Source organism: Drosophila ananassae, chromosome 3R (genome assembly GCF_017639315.1).
Source record: "Drosophila ananassae strain 14024-0371.13 chromosome 3R, ASM1763931v2, whole genome shotgun sequence".
NCBI classification, from domain to species: domain Eukaryota; kingdom Metazoa; phylum Arthropoda; class Insecta; order Diptera; family Drosophilidae; genus Drosophila; species Drosophila ananassae.
This window is the reverse complement of record NC_057930.1, coordinates 14,538,452-14,557,284: the sequence shown is the minus strand read 5'-3', so window position 1 is coordinate 14,557,284 and position 18,833 is coordinate 14,538,452. Positions and strand designations below refer to the sequence as shown.

At 36.3% G+C, this 18,833-nt stretch overlaps 9 protein-coding genes across 16 annotated transcripts; 5 read left to right on the top strand and 4 right to left on the bottom strand.

The window, feature by feature from the left end:
• Positions 1–479: 479 nt before the first annotated feature.
• LOC6496951 (RNA-binding protein Rsf1) lies at positions 480–2,279 on the bottom strand. The gene has a single exon (XM_032455533.2). The coding sequence runs from the start codon at positions 2,118–2,120 to the stop codon at positions 1,533–1,535; it is 588 nt and encodes a 195-aa protein (XP_032311424.1). The 5' UTR covers positions 2,121–2,279; the 3' UTR covers positions 480–1,532.
• A 584-nt stretch (positions 2,280–2,863) lies between these two features.
• On the top strand, positions 2,864–3,817 carry LOC6498563 (REPTOR-binding partner). Of its 2 annotated transcripts, none has more exons than XM_001963035.4 (4): positions 2,864–3,025; positions 3,214–3,295; positions 3,454–3,575; positions 3,637–3,817. In XM_001963035.4, exons 1-4 carry the CDS (start codon positions 2,969–2,971, stop codon positions 3,727–3,729), a joined length of 354 nt encoding a protein of 117 aa, XP_001963071.2. In that variant the 5' UTR covers positions 2,864–2,968; the 3' UTR covers positions 3,730–3,817. The 2 variants fall into 2 exon arrangements, with proteins under 2 accessions (XP_001963071.2, XP_032311427.1); XM_032455536.2 differs by having other exon boundaries at positions 3,454–3,579.
• A 125-nt stretch (positions 3,818–3,942) lies between these two features.
• On the top strand, positions 3,943–5,362 carry LOC6498564 (MOB kinase activator-like 3). Its single transcript, XM_001963036.4, has 7 exons — positions 3,943–4,157; positions 4,244–4,309; positions 4,396–4,480; positions 4,572–4,695; positions 4,757–4,860; positions 4,925–5,040; positions 5,101–5,362. Exons 1-7 carry the CDS (start codon positions 4,116–4,118, stop codon positions 5,224–5,226), a joined length of 663 nt encoding a protein of 220 aa, XP_001963072.1. The 5' UTR covers positions 3,943–4,115; the 3' UTR covers positions 5,227–5,362.
• Positions 5,363–5,388: 26 nt separating this feature from the next.
• On the top strand, positions 5,389–7,104 carry LOC6498565 (probable trafficking protein particle complex subunit 13 homolog). Its single transcript, XM_001963037.4, has 5 exons — positions 5,389–5,539; positions 5,605–5,992; positions 6,052–6,364; positions 6,424–6,552; positions 6,622–7,104. The coding sequence occupies exons 1-5, from the start codon at positions 5,497–5,499 to the stop codon at positions 7,063–7,065; spliced, it is 1,317 nt and encodes a 438-aa protein (XP_001963073.1). The 5' UTR covers positions 5,389–5,496; the 3' UTR covers positions 7,066–7,104.
• Positions 7,105–7,216: 112 nt separating this feature from the next.
• Positions 7,217–8,297, top strand: LOC6498566 (probable transcriptional regulatory protein Tlet_1011). Its single transcript, XM_001963038.4, has 4 exons — positions 7,217–7,702; positions 7,761–7,932; positions 7,987–8,082; positions 8,138–8,297. The coding sequence occupies exons 1-4, from the start codon at positions 7,269–7,271 to the stop codon at positions 8,240–8,242; spliced, it is 807 nt and encodes a 268-aa protein (XP_001963074.2). The 5' UTR covers positions 7,217–7,268; the 3' UTR covers positions 8,243–8,297.
• Positions 8,298–8,505: 208 nt separating this feature from the next.
• LOC6498567 (acylglycerol kinase, mitochondrial) lies at positions 8,506–9,943 on the top strand. Of its 2 annotated transcripts, XM_001963039.4 has the most exons (3): positions 8,506–8,686; positions 8,749–8,869; positions 8,927–9,943. In XM_001963039.4, exons 1-3 carry the CDS (start codon positions 8,589–8,591, stop codon positions 9,932–9,934), a joined length of 1,227 nt encoding a protein of 408 aa, XP_001963075.1. In that variant the 5' UTR covers positions 8,506–8,588; the 3' UTR covers positions 9,935–9,943. The 2 variants fall into 2 exon arrangements, with proteins under 2 accessions (XP_001963075.1, XP_032311421.1); XM_032455530.2 differs by lacking the exon at positions 8,506–8,686 and having other exon boundaries at positions 8,919–9,943.
• Positions 9,756–10,863, bottom strand: LOC26514442 (protein trunk). The gene has a single exon (XM_032455532.2). The coding sequence runs from the start codon at positions 10,654–10,656 to the stop codon at positions 9,979–9,981; it is 678 nt and encodes a 225-aa protein (XP_032311423.1). The 5' UTR covers positions 10,657–10,863; the 3' UTR covers positions 9,756–9,978.
• A 152-nt stretch (positions 10,864–11,015) lies between these two features.
• LOC6496950 (lysine-specific demethylase 6A) lies at positions 11,016–16,968 on the bottom strand. Of its 6 annotated transcripts, none has more exons than XM_001963040.4 (15): positions 16,781–16,968; positions 16,379–16,719; positions 15,982–16,093; positions 14,609–14,784; positions 14,426–14,554; positions 13,992–14,217; positions 13,756–13,936; positions 13,440–13,697; positions 13,244–13,382; positions 12,467–13,179; positions 12,271–12,410; positions 11,787–12,206; positions 11,519–11,728; positions 11,333–11,459; positions 11,016–11,267 (listed from the first exon to the last, which is right to left on the bottom strand). In XM_001963040.4, the coding sequence occupies exons 1-15, from the start codon at positions 16,828–16,830 to the stop codon at positions 11,073–11,075; spliced, it is 3,417 nt and encodes a 1,138-aa protein (XP_001963076.2). In that variant the 5' UTR covers positions 16,831–16,968; the 3' UTR covers positions 11,016–11,072. The 6 variants fall into 6 exon arrangements, with proteins under 6 accessions (XP_001963076.2, XP_014761447.1, XP_014761443.1 ...); XM_014905961.3 differs by having other exon boundaries at positions 12,271–12,395; XM_014905957.3 differs by having other exon boundaries at positions 13,440–13,694.
• An 81-nt stretch (positions 16,969–17,049) lies between these two features.
• LOC6496948 (trypsin eta) lies at positions 17,050–18,832 on the bottom strand. Its single transcript, XM_032455531.2, has 3 exons — positions 17,708–18,832; positions 17,425–17,650; positions 17,050–17,351 (listed from the first exon to the last, which is right to left on the bottom strand). Exons 1-3 carry the CDS (start codon positions 18,158–18,160, stop codon positions 17,218–17,220), a joined length of 813 nt encoding a protein of 270 aa, XP_032311422.1. The 5' UTR covers positions 18,161–18,832; the 3' UTR covers positions 17,050–17,217.
• Between the last annotated feature and the right edge of the window lies 1 nt (position 18,833).

The following is an 18,833-nucleotide window of genomic DNA, read 5'->3' as shown; positions in this document are numbered from 1 at the left end:
CTATAACTTTAGTTTCTAAACCAATCTTTAAAGATTGTTAAACAATTTTCGTTTATTGTATTTAAATAAGATTCGTATCTAACGGTGCTCCATTGAGTAGCAGCACTGCCGAGGGAAGTATCTTTAAGTGTATCCTTAGGAGGCACAAATTTAAGATCCTCGATGATCCTGTAGTATCCATCCGTTGCAGTTTCTACTGCCTCAATAAAATTCGAATAAATTACAATTGGTCTTAACAAAATAGGGAAATTCTAGAAGAATTTGTTTAGGATATAATAGAGAAAAGAGTTTGTCAGTTGGTTTCCTTAACCAGGATCCCATAGAACAAATGAACTTTATCCGAAAACCCCAAATCTTTAACTCTATAAGAAGTGACACTGACTAGGACCCCTTTTATATTCCCACGGTGCATACCATTATAGGCAGTAAGGTTTAAAACTGAAATTAAAATGAAGCATTTAAGAAAAAACAATGATTCGTTGTGATGGCCAATTTTAGTTTATTTGTATTATTTTTTATGGTTATATAAGTAAAAAAGTATAAGAAGATGTTAAAATGCATCCAAATTTATACTAATCCCTAACTAATCGACATTTCATATGACAACTATTGCTTGTTATTATTATGGAGCTTAAGGCAATTTATTCCAAATCCTCTTGTCTGAGCAATCCAAAATCTAGAAAAATACTTTTAGTCTAAGGTTAACGATTAAAATAAATAAAGAATTATTTTCCTGACAGTAAGATGCATTTAAAAGATCAATTTAAAAGTTAAGAAGGAAAAACGAATCAATAATTTAAAAATTCATTGCTTCAATATAAAAATAATTAAAAATATATCTTACCCAATTTAATTTTAAACGTTTTAGAATATGTCATTATTTAGTTTATCGCCTTTTATCAGAAATTGCGTCTCCAACAGTGGTTATATCCAGCACTTTTTATGTAGATGGACAAACGGATAAAACGGGGCCATCAAAAACAGATTTATCGTCTAGCTTCTGAATACAATGTATCCTGGAGTTGCAAAACCAAAGTTAAGATGGCAATTTAGGAAGTTATAACTTTACTTATGGTCTAACCGTGTTGACTAGAACAAATGAAATATATCTGAAAATTTGAATACGAAAACGATGTCTAGAAATTTGAGTTTCAGACCAATTATTTAGCGAAAGCCTTGCACGCATAAGAAATTTTTTTACGCATTTTCTTTATTAAAATTGGGTACTTCTAGAATTTGGTTTAACGTAGTTCGAGTCTTAGCGTATTGTTTCTTAGTTGATTTCTACTTTACAACTTAAATTTTATATTCTTGCGGTTGTCATTTTGATGAATAAAATGTGTTCCCACATTTCTGTATTCATGAAATTAGCAATGAAAAGACGACTATCAGTTTTTGATGGAGTTGATCGAAAATGATCAAATGCTACAAATTGAAATATTTCGAGGATACGTTATACGGTCGCACTTATGTTATTATTCATTATTCATTACTCATAGGTAACCCTTAAGCAACTATGAGTCTTTTTCTTATTAGAAGCGATGATTTCCAACCGGCGAGCGAGACCTGAAACGTCCTCCTTGTCCACCAGAGCGACCATAGCTAGTGCTGCTTCCGCTGCTGTAGCGGCCGCTGTCGCGTCCTCCTCCATACACTTCACGACGATTAAAGCTGCTGCCTCCGCCGTCTCTGCCACTGTAGCCACCTCCAGAACGACCAGAGCTGTAGCTCCGTTCGCCGTGGCGGCCACCGGATCCGCTGGATCCGCGCTGTCTGAATCCGTTGCTGCTACTGCTAGTTATACTGTGCCGGCCGAAATCGCCGCGCCGGCCGCGGTCACCAGGACCACCGCGCCTACCTTGGCGTGGACGGCCCTTGGATATCTCCACTCGTAACTGGGAGCCCAAAAGTTCGGACCCATTCAGTATGTCGCACGCCTTTTCGGCATCATCACGATGCTCGAACTCCACAAAGGCAAAACCCGGGGGGTTGAAGGCGATCCACACTGAATTCAGCTTCCCGTACTTTGTAAACTCCCCTTCTAGATCGTCCTTCTTTACTTTGTCGGTCAGGTTGCCGACATACACTCTAGTCCCACGCTGGTCGCCCATACTAGTCATTTAACTATGATATCTCTTCAGATACCTGCCTTGAAAAATAAATAATCAATAAGTTATCACCACCGGACGAATTTTTAGCGTTTGTATCTATATCAAGTTTTCGGCCAGGGTGGTTACACTCGCTGCAGAAATGCAATTTTTAAAAATAGGTCTATATTTGGAACACTGAAAACGGGTGGCAAATGGTATATTTTTAGTATGACCTAATAAGGGACTTTTCAGTGCACTATGGCCGGCAATATAGAAGTTTATTAAAGTGTTTTGTTTTTTTAATATACGTAAAATATATGTATGGGAAATATGTCATTTTTATGTACTATTAAAATACAACCTAAAATGGGCATATGTATCAATAAACTAAATAAAAATTTTTTTATGTTTTTTATGTATCACATTAAATTTAATATTCTAAAAGTTAGGGAACTATAAAATGTATGATTGATATTTTGTTTAAGTTAGGAATACTAACTTAGAATATTTAATTAAATCTTTATTTAATAATCCTCATTATCTTATTTTTGACTCTAATATAATGTAACAAATTCATTAATTTAAGGAATAAGTTTATTACCATAGAAAAAAATTACATTTTTTTATAGTAAAACATGATTAATTGAAAACATAAACAATCCATTATTTAATAATAAAAAAACAATAATTAAAACATTATTAAATAAATAAAATATAACGATAGTTTTGTTTATATGTTTCTTTCCTATGTTCCAAACCCTCAAAAATATGCATATAGCTGAAAGTGTGTAGCTTGGTGTGCGTGTATTTCATTTGTTTATCATCTACGAAGGACGCAAAATATTTTGAACCAGATTTTATTAATATTTAAATTAATAATGGCAGAAATGGAGTGTCAAAGCAGCAAAATGTCAGTCACAGAGGAAACATCTACGGTAAAGCAATATTTTCTATTGAATAACAATCCATTTTACTATGGATTACTTCACACGCTTTTGTTTACCTTGATTTTAATGCGCAGTTTGTTTTCTTTGTGTGTTATCTAAAGAAAAATTTACTTTCTTGTTTAAATACAAACATAGTGTAACATTAATATATTTTTCAATAAATTTTTATTTATTAGACACGCAAAGAATGTGGAAAGCGAGGTCGAAAGCCTGGCAGAAAGACATCTGCAGAAAAATTGGATATAAAGGCCAAGCTTGGTAAGAATTTGTCTTTTGGATAAAAACTTTTCTGAATAAGTATATATATATTTCTGTAAATAAGTATAAAGTTGGGAAACTCTACTACAACCTCTACCTCTACTACTACATTCTTATTAAAACATACCAATTAATATCCTTTTCTTCCGCCTTTTCAGAACGCAGCAGGCAAAGTGCTAGAGAATGCCGTGCCAGAAAGAAGTTGCGCTATCAGTACCTTGAAGAATTAGTTGCGGATCGAGAGAAGGCTGTAGTAGCTTTGCGGGCAGAACTGGAGCGCGTCGGTATAGAAATTGTAATGTCTAGTTCAACATATTTATTTATTCTTCTCAAAATTACAGTTAATTCAATGGAGTAGACAAATGAGTGAAAATGACATCCCAAACAACAATGACCAGTTGCTTAAAGAAATAGGAATTCTTAAACAAGAATAACATATAAAATACATTTACCTGATTTATTACATTGAAGTTATTTTATATTATTTTTATAATAAATATATATTTAAGCCAATCCAAAGAATGAAATGGAGTTTTATTTTTTATGTAAAGATTTTTTTAATATTTATAAAACTTAAAACTAATAGTCCATCTGTGGGATACACCATCTCAACCCTTACAGTTTCTATATTTGGTATATTTTTCTTTTTCTACCTACGGTCACACTTAACCCAAGCTAAAACCGAAAAGAAATGTAAACATACATATTTCTATTATCGAAGCTAAAAATCAATTGAATCTCGCAGATTAACCCATTTAAAGCTAGCTTATGCATACTTTTCTTATCATTAACTCAAACTCCGGCTTTATAAAAAGATAATATGGCATTAAATGGGTTTTTAGAGTTCTTTCAAAAGGGCAAGGTAAGTGCGTCGGATACAGATACAGATATTCAGGCGGCATAACACCTATCTGGGAAATAAATACAAAATGTACAATGTTTTTGCAGACCTTCAGGCCAAAGAAGCCGTTCGCATCAGGAACAATTCGTTACTCTCTTCACAAGCAGGCCCAGGTAATATAAAAACTGCAATTTAATTCTATGAACAAAACGGACTACCGGAATCAAAATAAACCCAACATTTTGTTTATAAATTTCAGGCTAGTTTGCAATCGGGGATTAATTTGCGTCAAGTGGTTCGACTTCCGCAAGGGGAAAACCTCAACGACTGGCTGGCTGTGCATGGTGAGAATTATAAATTTTATTATGTGCATACATGTGCATGTGTCCTCTTTTCCTTATACATCTATTTATAAAAAATGTACATATATTATAGTTGTGGACTTTTTTAATCGAATCAATCTCATATATGGTACTGTTGCGGAGTATTGTAATGAAACGACTTGTCCCACAATGTCTGGTGGCTCACGATATGAGTATCTTTGGGCCGATGGAGATCTGTAAGTGCATAATATAATAGCAGATATTTTAAAGCTTTAACACATATTCATCTTTTTTTAGATATAAAAAACCAACAGCTCTCTCAGCTCAAAAATATATAGAGCATCTAATGGACTGGATTGAATCTCAAATTAATAACGAAGCTGTGTTCCCTGTTTCAACCGGTAAGACAGACATGTAAAAAATAATATATTGACACCAAGTTAATATATTTTTCCCATATTTCAGATGTTCCTTTCCCAAAAAACTTTTCTGCAATAAGTCGTAAGATTTTAACCCGGCTGTTTCGTGTTTTTGTTCATGTTTACATTCATCACTTTGACAGGATTGTGAGCATCGGTGCTGTGAGTATATCAAACTATTATGATTATCTATTATAGTTTCTAATATAATTTCAATCTTAGGAAGCTCACGTTAATGCTTGTTACAAACATTTTTACTATTTTGTGCAAGAGTTCGAGATGATATCGGCCAAGGAGTTGGAGCCACTGCAAGAAATGACATCTAGAATTTGCAAAGACAAAGATTAGGTATATTTTTGCGCTGAAATGTGCTGTAAATATGTATTTAATAATAATAAATGAAACGGCTTAGTGTATTTCTATGTCTATGATGTCCAAAAAGTACTCGTTTTATGAAATTTCTAATAAAGTTGGTGTTCTAGTATATTTTTAGTATTTTTATCGCGATATTTTGGGAGGGTATGGTCGCTCTAATGTAAACACAACAATTTCTCGCATAAATAGATTTCATGCTAATTTGCTTTTATTTTTCGAGCGCGACTTGAAGCTTTGTGCGATATGGAGATGGTTGACCCAGATGCACATTTGGTGGCCTTGAAAGGTAAATAAAAAATAAATGAAATCGGGAGACTTACCGACTTTTTGTTTCACCTGCCCACTTTTTAGTTATGCGGCTTATGCGGCCCACTTTGGTGGGTCTGGGGCCAATGGTCACCTGTGAGCCCACGGATCTGGTCCAACGATTTAATTACACCCAAGAGAGCGACGGTATCACAGGGGCTGGTGCGGAAACCTTGGCTGCCGGTCAAGTGCTACTGTTGCCCCAATCCTTCGGGAGCATCTACCTAGGGGAAACATTTTCGAGCTATATTTGTGTCCACAACACCACGACGCATCCTGTGGAATGTGTCACCGTCAAGGCCGATCTACAATCTAACACTTCGCGCATTAATTTGTCCCTCCACGAGCATGTAAAGTCCCCGGTGGTACTGGCTCCAGGTGGCACCATTGATGACGTTATTCGTTACGAAGTTAAAGAAATCGGAACACACATGTACGTAAAAGATAACTATAGCATTGCTAGTTAGTACTAACTAAATATAACTTTAATAGCCTTGTTTGCGAAGTGAATTACACAACTCCAGCTGGTTTCGCCCAATCTTTGAGGAAGTTTTTCAAGTTCCAAGTTCTTAAGCCGCTAGATGTAAAGACAAAGTTCTACAATGCTGAAATCGACGAAATATATTTGGAAGCCCAAATTCAGAACGTTACCACCAGTCCGTTCTGTCTTGAAAAGGTTGAATTGGACAGTTCCGAGGACTATTCAGTGACTCCGCTGAACACCCTGCCTAATGGGGAGTCTGTTTTTACAGTGAAACACATGTTGCAGCCCAACAACAGCTGTCAATTCCTTTACTGTATCAAGGTAAGCTAAGTTAAAGTTTGGAAAAGAATGAATGAAATATTCATATACTTTTTGAGCAGCCCAAAGCCGATATTGCAAAGGATATAGACACCCTGCGACAGTTTAATAATGTTGGCAAACTAGACATCGTGTGGCGGTCAAATCTTGGAGAAAAGGGCCGGCTCCAGACTAGTCAGCTGCAGCGATTGGTAAGAGTTAATGAGAATATACAATTTATATATTTATATATACAATTTATATATTCTTTGTACTTATAGCCTTTTGAATGCAAAACTCTACGATTGGAAGTTATGGACGCAAAGAATACTATTAAAATCGGAACGGTGTTTACCTTTAAATGTCGGGTAACGAACACATCCGAACAACCAATGAAATTGAATGTTCGGATGGTCTCTAAATTTTCCCCTGATAGCCAATATTCGGGGTGTGCCGATTTTATGCTGGATCTACTAAAAAGTGGCGAGAGTGCCGAGTTTCCACTGTCCGTATGTCCATCGAAGTTGGGTCTTATTAAGGTTTCGCCATTGATATTGACGAATACCCTACAAAATGAACAGTTTACTATTGAGAATGTGGTCGATGTGTTTGTAGTAACCTCGGACTATAATAACGACCCAACCACTCTTCAAAATAAGTTAATTCGTTATGAAAGTGCTGCAAACTGCTTCACGCAAAAACAAGTTCAATTGCAAGTTGTGTAAAATTTCTGTAAATAAATGTATGTTATTTAAAACATGTGATTTTATTGGTAAATTTAATTAATAATTTTTTAACTATTTAAATTATTTAGTTTTTTTTAAATGAGTTAACTTTCAAAATAATACCTTCAGAAGTAATGTGGTATTTTTGAAGAACGTTCATGTCGGTCACATCAGTTTAATGTTTTGATCACAACACACCGGAGATGTTACGAAATGTTTGCTTTTTTTCCTCGAACTTTGGAAAATGTGTTTTTCAAACCACATTCTCCGTTCGAGGCATGGCGGGCCATTCAAAATGGGCCAACATCAAGCACACCAAAGCACTGAAGGATGGAGCAAGGGCCACTCTTTTCGCAAAACTTTCGAGGCAAATCCGCATGGCCATTCAGGAAGGAAACTCTGCCGATCCTGCAATAAACTCCCTTCTGAGGACTGAAATTGATCGAGCCTTGAAACAAAACATGCCCAGCGGTACGATACAAAATACGCTAAACAAATTCAAAACCAGTAAGGTTCAACTGAAGAAGTGCCGGTTCGACATCCGATACAAAAGAAACGTATACTTGATATGTGTTCTTTATACGGATAACTTTTCTGGAGTTAAAATGGATGCGACGGCGATGATAAAGAAATCTGGGTAATCCGAATCTTATAAAATTATTTTAATCAGATTATACAGAAGAATTATTTTTCAGAGGTGAATTCATGGATGTTGGGCATCTGTTTGAGGATTTTGGATTAGTACAAGCCAAGTTTGATACATCTAAGCTGGACGGATCAAGCCTGGAAGATAAAGCCACTAATGATGCCATCGAGTTCGGTGCGGAAGAGATTGAAGTTGTTGATAACCAACAAGGAGTAGTAAATGTAAATAATTTATCTTATTTTTTTAATGCACATATTAATCCCCTTTTTTCTTAGTTTTTATGTAGCCCCGTTGTTTTAAAAAGTTTAGCAAATAGCTTATCTAAAAATGGATATAATATCGACAGTAGTGAACACATATACTCACCAATGGTAAGAAAAATATGTAATTCTTGTAAGTAATTAATTTAATTTATTAATTTTATAGAATCCAGTGCAATTGTCAGCAGAAGACCAAAAAGCCTATGATGTGTTCCTAGAGAAACTTAGAAATATCCCTGGTTTAGAAGATATTTATGACAATGTTGAATAATTTTTAAATATGTAAAAAAAAATATACTGCCGTTAAGGAAAAAATTAAATGTAAACAAATTGTTTTTCTTTATACTATAAAGTTTTTTTTTTTGCTAAACGATGGCTAAATCAAAATAATAATGTCAAATATCTAATTTTGTTTAGGAGATAACATTTTTGACAAATAAATTTAATAAAAGTTTAAAAATTTAAATATAATCCCACACTTGAGTTTTTGTTTCATTCCGACGTTCCATATTTAACCCATTCTCTCACATTATGCTTAAAGCTTACATAAAACACTAGGAATACCCTCAACCAAATGAGCTCTCAAAATCACTGGTCGAAATCAACACATTTATAATATGAACTATTTAAAAGTAATTAGAAATAATTGGAAAAAATGTACTTTCGGAGCAGTTGCCACGGCCTATGGCTTCCATTCGCTGAAAACGCACATTGAGTATGCATTCAGATTTCAGTGAAAATGTAAGGAAAATAAACAACTAACCTCTTTCGCTTCAGAATTGAGAAACATATGAGAGCGTTTGCCACAGATGTTCAGGTAAATTGTCAATCCGATCATCTGAAGAAGGTGCTTGTGGTCATGAATCCTGTGGCGAACAAAAAGAAGTCGGAGAAATTCGTAAGTAGCTGACATCCAGTTGACCAAGATCCTATTGTCCTAGTTGTAGCTTTGCAGTTCAAGAACTACTGTGAGCCGATTCTGCATTTAGCCGGGTATTCAGTGGAGGTGCTCCGGACCAACCAAATCGGTCATGCCAAGTCCTACATCGAGGAGATGGCGACACTGCCCGATGCCATTGTAGTGGCTGGAGGAGATGGCACATCGTCGGAGGTGGTGACAGGACTGATGCGTCGTCGCGGTAATTTGTGCCCGATCACGATTCTCCCACTGGGACGCACGGTTCAGGCCGCATCCAAGCACTTCAATCTCCTTGGGGTCAAGGATATCGAGTATGTCAAATCCCTTTGCCAAGCGCTGGAACCCATGCTCAAGGACAAGTGCAAGTACCAAAGTGTGATCCGATTTGATGTTATAAACGAGGAGGAAGGCGCCGACAACCATTTAAAGCCGATCTTTGGACTAAACGGCTTCTCGTGGGGCTTGCTGGAGAATATCGACTCTACAAAGGATAAGTATTGGTACTTTGGACCGCTTCGCCATTATGCTTCCGCCGTCTCACGATCGTTTGCTGATAACTTGAGTCTGAAGACTGAATATGTCTACACCCCACCCTGTCCTGGCTGTGTTGATTGCATTTCCGAGCAGCGCGAGGAAACCGCAGCTCCCTCGGGCCTGTTCACCAGAAACATTTTCAAGTACAAAAAGAACTCGACGGGACCGGCGAAAATTCTTGTAAAGAATGAGAACTGCAGCAACAGAATTGAAGGCAGCATTGAAGCCAATCAGATAAACATCAATTGCACGCAGAACGAGGAAAACTTTTCGGAGCTGGAAAGCCAGTTCATCAGTTCCCTAAAGCCGGGCTGGGAGTTCATTAAGAAAATACCTGAAATCACTGATAGTAACGTATTGCCGAATTTAGTTTTAAAGAGCCGGACAATCCAACTTTATCCGACCGGCGAACTGGCGGCTGATACGTTCTATTCCATTGATGGGGAGGAGTATGATGCTAGACCCATTAAGGTATCTGTTATTCCCAATGCTATTAAAGTTTTTTGTTGAAATTTTAAATGTGTATATTAATTGATTTTGATTAAATGGCGCTATCAATATAGCATGACACATTCACAGCAAAAGTTAACTGCTATTTCCTCCCAAATCCATAGCTGCGTATAATCATTCTTAAATTTCTCAGCGGTGATCAAAATCAATTTATCGTTTATTCGAATGCATGAGCCAGTTTTACGGCGCAGAACTTTTATTGTAAATGATTTTGGCTTGCAATTAAAGTGATCGTACCAACATTTTTTGGCAATACACTCGATGGAACGGATATAGCGTGGAAAGTAATTTAAGCCTAAGTCAATCCAGTTAATCCTCGACGAGCACTCCCAGGGACGCTGCTTGAATCCATCGATCCGTGAATGACTCACACGGTCCATAAAGACGCTTCTTGTCCGTAGACTCTTGCTCTTTGGGGTCTCCTTTTTTCCCACCACAGCAAAGTGGTTTGTTTCCCAGGCGGCGAAGTTGCTCACGGAGATTACATCGCTGTCAGCGTAGAAGGGCAACTCGTACGATGATCGCTTGTAGCCCAGCTGGTAGCTCTTCTCTTCGGGCTCACCAGGCGGATCGATGCTCATGTAACGTGGATTGAAGGCCTGTCCCAGAATTTTACTCAAGGATTGGGTAGAGAGCTCCGCACAGTAGTCGGTCTCCTCTTGTGCCGATCCAGCGGCAGCGTATAATGTTATGCAAATAGCCAGCCATTTGAGTTCTTTCATAGTTGCAGTTGTATTTGCAAACACATGTCCGATTAAACTAGGGTTACCTTTGCGGTGTAATTGATTCTATCGTTTATCCTCACAGTAATCGGTTATTTGGAATTTATGGATGACGAGGATGGTTAGTGGAACGTTTTTAAATGTTTTAAAGAAGGAGACATAAAAACAGTCTTTAAAAAATTATACAGAAAATAATGATTAAGTTGTGGAATTCGAGGAAAGTGTAATCTTAGTCAGAATGATTATTTTATCGTCAGCTCTAAAAGCTTTATGAGAACAACACCACAAAGTTTTCAGTCGTCAGCTGTCGCCGTAATCCGTTAGTTTCTCTTCACAACACGTACATTTAAGATAATACGTCGTAAAATATACATTTATTAAATCTGAGTTATTAAAAATGATTCATTGTATTACAACTATTGAGTGTATGCTAGTCCTTGGGTTCTGTGCAAAGTAAATGAATCGTACACGCGCTGCAGCTCCGACAGCCGGTACTCCTCCAGGCAAACAATGCCCTGGAGAGATGGCGACAGTTTCAGTGCGCATGATAGACAATGAACCACGTGCCGCTTCTCCTGTTCCTTAATAAACAGAACATTAAAGACTTCAACCTGCAAGGACCAGAGGACAATGATTAAAAATATATTAGTGATGAGAAGAGCAAAGATAGACTCACCTCACATTGACCGCAATAATGCGATGCCTCGTTCTTCCCACGACCATTAAAGCGTATTTCCACCCCCTTCGACTTCACATACTCTTGTATATGCAAGACATTTTTTAAAGTTTGAAGCAAACACATTCTGAAAAATATGATCAATATATTGAAAAATATATGGACATATAGGATAGAGTTACTTACTTGATCAGTTCAAAAAGTTTTGTGTCGGAAACTTTGATATTTCTCGCCAGGTTCCAACTTAAATGAACCATCGGCACAATACTTTTGAAGGCTTGCAGTTTGTTCCATTCATATCGTTCAATAGCAAGAGAATATTGACGAGCAGTTAATGGTCCGACATTCCAGGCAATATTATTACACCATCCAACCGATTGTACCCAATGCACACACCTAGAGTTTGTAAGAGATGTTATGAGAATGGCAAGAAAATGACTTGATTTCCACTTACCCTGCATTGACCCAAACTAAGTCTCCTGGTTTTTGTATAAATCTATAAACTGGAATATTTTCCTTGTATAAATCTTCCAAAACAGGCCACCATGACCCGTGCAAATAGCTAATGTTGTTTTTCTCACATAGATTGTGTACGCCGCCCCAGTAGGCATCGGGTACGGCAAACCATTCGCAATCTCCTGGACCGATATTAATATTAATTGAGCAAAAATTATTGTTTTCTTGGTGGCCAGGCGTTCTACTACCGGGCACTTTCATATATAATTGAACGGTGTTCATGCCCAAGATGACATGCCCCACATGGGAAAGCATATTGGCAGCTGAAATAACTCGAGCAAAAGCTGGCAGTTTCTGTAGCTCTGTTAGTTGTGGCTTCCATTTCCGCTCATCCGAGAGATCAACATTTGTCCCAAATCTATAAAGCAAGAAGGAGATTAGTTTCAGGAAATAGGATGTCTGGCGAAGATATTTTTACGAACCTTAACATTTTACTATTAATTTTATGTTTCTTACGCTTAAGAACAATGTTTGAATTCGATACAGAGTCCTTTGAATCGGAGTCTGACATCGCTTGAGAGCCCGGAAACCCTTTATCACTTTCATCCTGCGGTAAAATAGGCTATACAATAAAGTAAGTTGTACAAAAGTTTCTAATGACTACAAAGTTAACCTCACCTTAAGGCTGTCCTGAAAACTGGACGCTTGATATTGGGCATATTTGGCAATCGTTGTGTGAGACCGATGGGATATGCAGGCCCACACTCGCTTCCCTTGCGATGTATCCCAATTTTCATCTGGCGATTGATGAACTTGAGTCCGAACTTCAACACTGTGGTCCGGATTGGCTTCCACCAGCGTTTTGGTGGAGAAAAGGCCGAGATCTAACTTGAGAGCGCCTGCCAATCCGCGTACAACCGCTATCGGATGTTTCAGACAGAACTCTTGTAACTGCGGGCTGAAAGCGTTTTTCTTATTTTCTAAATGAACTGAGGGCGTGGGTGGCAGTAGCTGATCCCTCGTAAGTTTCTGCGGTGGGCAGTCGGGCGGAGATGGTGGGGGTGCATTCACTTGTAGAACCGTACAATGTACCGGCGGTTCGTCGACAGGCAATAGCTTCACAGCAGCCATCAGCTGCTTTGAATCCATTTGGATTTTAAAATTTGTCGAAAATTCGGAGTCGGGGCTACCATTATATTCATTGTGTTTTGAGTCTTCACTTAAATTACTACTGATTGCGTCTTGGCTTAACCGCTCTAGCTTAATATTCTCGTTTTGTTTGTAAATATCATTCGAGATGTCATCGAACGTGTCCACAACACTTTGTTCTGAAACCTTGTTACCTTCGGGCATTGCATTTAAATTACGCTGACCTAATGTCTCTGAAATATCTATATGTTTGGGAAAGAAAAGGCGATTAGTTCACTATATGCGTTGACTGTTTTAGGGACATACTCAGTAAATTTTGATTCAGCTGCGACGTCTGAATATTTTGCTGAATTAGTTCTTGTTGAATTGGGCTATCTTCCTTAATACGTTTTGCAGGTATAGGGCTTTGGCTGAGTTGGCTGTGCGGGTAAGGAGGTGGTGGTCCCTTCAAATAATAAATTCGTTAAGAATATAAAATAATTAAGCTTTATAGATCAACTACCTGTATTGGGCTTTGTTTTATTTGTCTTGGCAGCATCTGTGCTGTTTGCTGTTGGCGTGAGTTCATTTCTAATGATATAGGCAGATTCCAAGCTTCTTCGATGGAACACAATTGGCGTCTTTTGGAAGTAATACTTGGCAGTGGTGCTTGGCTGAGCTGGACCTCCAGAAACTTAATCCGCTGCGATAGACCTTTGGATAGCCCGATTGGGTCTTTTTTCATGCGAATTGCTTGTTTCCTTCGAAATATTGAAGTCTTCTATGGGGGAAGCATAGAATATTATTTTCAAATAGATAATTTTTAACAATCCTTTTACCTGGAATGATATTTGTTTGGTTGCATTCAAGTAGCAAGCATAGGCATCTCGTAATTGACCGCAGCTCTCATAAAGGATTCCCAAATTCGTCCACGCAGCTTTATGGTCCTTATCTAATTGAACAGCGCATATGTAGGCTTGAAGAGCATCCGTTGGTTGATTTTGTTGCTGATATAAAACGCTAAAAATCAAATTATATTAAGACAAGGTGGTATATCAAAGTGTTTAATGTTTACCCGATCGAACACCATGTATCGGCGTTTCCTTCGCTCTTTTCTACAGAATTGCGGTATGCTAAGAACGCATCATGAACCTTATTGATGCCGGCAAAACACCTCCCGAGTAAATATAATGATTGTCCACTCTTTGGATCAGCTTCGATTGATTTTTGGAGAAAGCTCAGTGCACTTGCCTCACGTTCCTTTTTTTCGCCTAGGCATTCTACGCAATGGTACATCCATCCTGAAAATATTATAAATTATTAAACCCTTGTTTCAGTTCAGCTCTTGCAGTTGATGCCCTTTCGCAACAGCTTCTTTGCAAACAGGGGATGAAATTAAGTGCTTTTTTTTATTCCGGCTGCAACAAAAGCCTGAATGCAATGCCAACTTGTGAACAGGGATTTTGATTCCAACTGAAAGCTTGTACAATATTTTATGTATAGTTTTACCTAATTGTCTGTAGACATCTGCTTTTAGCTCGAGTGAGATATTCTTTTCATTTAATAGAAATTCGTAGCCATCCTTCGCGGCCTTGTGTTTGTTTTGAACTTCGTACAGATGCGCGATTTGAAACTTGACTAAAATAAAAATATTATTAAATATAATTAATATTATTGAATTATTAAACTTACCCTGAAGTTCCGAATATGTCGATGGGTTTGTATATAAGAGGGCGAGTTGTAAATGTTTTAGGGCGATATGAAACTCCCCGCAGTGTTTTAGCATAAGACCTAGACGTAAGTGAACTTCATTCGCACAGGTAAAGTTGGGACTCAAGTACAAAAGCTCCTGAAATGATTTGATGGCCCTGAAAAAAAATTAAATTATTAATTAATTTGTAGTTTTCTTAATTATTTCTTGAAGTTCTTTTTTCCTTAAAAAAATATTTCTTAAACGAAAATATTCATTTTTAATTAGGAATGCAATTATTTTTAAAACAATTTTTTTTTTAATTTTAAATTTAAATCTTTTTAAAATATGTACACACTTTTAAAATTGTAATTCGGAAATTATATGGACACATTCTGCAATCCATGTCAACGGTATTTACATAAGTAGACACACACACACACATACATACATACAAGTGCCTGCAGTCACGTACACACGTTCTTAAAATTATACATAAGCCGCATTCACCTCATATACAGTTGATTTTAAGCACATATATTGCCAAGAAATTTAAAAATTTAAGCTATTATTTGTTTAAATTTTTAAAAGAATAAATCGAGTTTAAAAATAGGAGTAGACAGAGACAGACATGTCTGCATGCACTTCAGACGGTTTGTTACAAATCTTTTTATTTGTTGAATAAAAACGGGAATTAAACTGTTCGTAGTGCTGCTTTATTGATTATTCGCGGCAGACGAAGCGGGGGTGCCACCACTTTAGTTAATAATACAAGAAATGCACAATTTAACCACTAAATTCACATAACGATTAACGGGGGCAATTTACTACATTCTGTACATGCATATGTACACACGTACACACATGTAATGGCAAAATACATGTATTTCGTTTCAATACGCATTGAGAACAAAGGATATTATTATTCTTCAGAATTAAATAGAACATGCCCATTTATTTTGCACCGCCATGCTAATTTTTTTTGCAGATTAGTCTTTTTGAATTTACAGCATCCATTTGTAAATAATTAAATGACCAAACGAAAGCGATAAAATAGGTGTTTAATACAGTCATGAATGACATACTTTTCGTAAATAGATTTTGGTTAAACCTTCCAGTCTTAATTTTAATTACTATTTATTTTTTTTAACAATTACTAATAATGGCAGTGTTGTTTGGAGTTGGATCTATTTAGTAAACAATTTGTATCAATAAAGTAGCGATGAGCGAATTTCGATAAATTTTCCATGCGAACGAATGGAAATGAAACAAATATTGGTATTTTTCTGTTTCCACTGCATTTGCGTTTCTCTTGATTAGGTTTATTTATTTTTATCAAATTATAATTACTTAGTTTCGATTAAATAAAACTTACCACTTAAAGCATCGAAGTTTAAAATAAGCAACGCCAATTCCATAAATGAAGGCATGGTTGGTCCAGTAGTTATTTTCTCTGAATCGTAAATACTTCTGATATGCGGAAAGAGCTGAAATAAACGTTTAAATAGTTTGGTTAAGTATCTGATACAAAAAAAATTGAATTCAATATTTATAATCGATCTAATGAAGAAAATTTATACGATTGTAAACAAATGTTTTTGTCAACTGGCGAATATCCCTTAGCCCAATAGGAGTATCATTAGATAACTACAATCCTTAGCATATACTATCTAGACTAAAAACTATCTAGTAGATCTACTAGATACATGAGTATCTAAATGGTTTAGATAATTTGTCTTTTTAGAAATGATAAGAGTTCGTTTCTTCGATACCTTCAGAGTATTCACCAAGTAGAAGATGAAGGTGGCCAAGTTTACAGAGGGCGTTTACGTATTGTTCCTCCTGGCTTTTATCATCGTTGAAGAACTTTATTTCCTTTGAATCCCCATCGTTCGCCTTAGAATCTTCACTATTCGTTGCCAATATGGTATCCAGAGGTTCCTCCTTTGGAGGATCGCAGTTTTGTATCACATTTTTTGTGTCATGCTTTTTACTAACTCCATTCGTTTGGCCATTAGCAATAAAGGTTTGCAAGTAGGCGATAGTTTGTTGAATTAAATTTTTTAATTCTGCATGTTTCGGGTTTGATAAATCCAGAAATCCATAATACCGACTGAAAATGAGCAAAGTTGTTAGATTGTTTTCAAGAAAAACCCGCCAGGCGATTTATTTACCTATCCAGTTCACGGACCAGGCAGTCGTCCTCCAAGGAAACCTGACCCATGTCGAATTAGATTCACTTTTCTTCAAAAACTTTCCACCTTTGGGGTGAACTAAAGAAATAGCGCAGTTTTGAAAATATTTGTCTTTTTTTTATTTATATTTTGGTTTAGTGATGGCAAAGTCACGATAACTGTTAGAGATGAACAGTAAGTCACGATATCTAGTCACGGTTTCTGTAGGTGACTGGTTTGAATCGAGATCGAAACATGGCACAAGGGACTAGATATTCAAGAAAAATTTTTTATTTTAGTATATAATTTGAATTTATTACAATGTGTTTTAAATATCGATAGCAGAATAAAGAATAAAATGAATATTTTTTAAAAACGTGAGTCGTTTTTAAATTTTAATAGCATTACTTTCATAAAATTTGTGTGCTCTAAAAAAATTAAGTAAATAAATATTTGACAAAGAAATATTTTAAATTGAAGATAAAAATCAGTGTCCAAAAAGATATATTGTTTTTAATTTTGTCTGATGAGTTATGATAATATCCAGCTTCCGTTTCAATATTTTCATTCACTGCAAAAAATAAAAAGGTTTTGAAAAGAAATAAAATTGTTTCGAAAATAAATTATTTTAAAAGTAAACTTACTTTGGTCAGTGCTTTTTTTCTGTCGGTAGGGAAGGGATATACTGTAACTTTCACTTTGCATGTCAGAAAGTTCGGCTTCTTGCAAAATTCCGTATATCCAGTTTAGGTAGGGAGAGATTGATAAAATCCTGTTTTGAAGTCCATTTCTAGTATCGGGTGTCACAATTCCAATTAAGTTGCTTTCTTGAGTTATTCCGTATCCAGGATATACCTCTATATCAGCATCCTTAAAAAATACAAAAATTTAATTATAATTTAACGGATAAACTAGTAGTGGGCTTACAAAGGGCGACACTCCATTTTCCACTGCAAACTCTCGAGTTACATCAAAGTCGGCCAAAAGGATCCACTCCAAATCCTCGCGATCGGCCAGCGGAAGTTGCGCGTTTAAAACCAGCAGTGCAATGTCGTGATCCAATGTAGACTTATTGAATTGCGGATAGACCGTAATTTCACTGACGAAGTATATTAAATCTTCGAAATCTTTGCCTTTCACAGATACAGCTACGTCTGCAGGATTAAGTAGATCCCTGGAGGATGACGATCTATTACCACTCAATAAACACGATGCTGCTGTCAATATCACGTGGCTTTGAATAATATTTCCAAAGCATTTTCGATCTAAAAGACCACCGGGAGTGCTCCTTTTATAAAGAAAAACCTGGTAAGACGGTTCGGAATTTGCATTCTGAATGCCCGCTAAAGAACACAAAACAAGAAGAGCTAACGAGAGCATACTTTCTTCTGATACGTAGAGATACGTTCTGCGGGGAAACCTTGACTGCCTTCACGGCTGCTTTACATTAAGATTAAAATAGTAAACCCGAGATGCACAGTAAATACTATATCTTATCTTTCGAAATAATTTACACAAGTACAGAAAAGTCCGCGTTCCCATGGATAAATTTTTCCTATTCTGAGAACACCAAAACAAATTTTGTCGACAACACGTTATTTAAATAAATTGGAATTTTAATACATATATGATCAAGAGATACTAAGTTACTAATACTAAGACAGACCTTAGAGATTGTCGAAATATAGTAGCTTATTTAACTTTTTTTTACTGTGTCTTATAAACTCGTGCATACTGTTAAAATGGGAGCACACTGAGCAAAACTAAATTAAAATTAATAAATGAGCAGGCATTGAGTTCTATCAACTAAAAAATTTAAAAACAAAATTTGCCAAAGAATAGCTAATTTATTGTATATGTATGTTTTGTGAGAAAAGCTAAAGCATTGTTTTAGATAGTAACCAATATTTTGATGTGTATACTTATTATTGAAACAATGGAACCGACAATTTTGGTTACCTATTTTAAAGAACTTAACTAATGTAAAAAATATAGAGTTAAAACAGTTAGGGTTTTTGTATTTACAAATTTGCTTAAAACGTGCTAAAAAGAG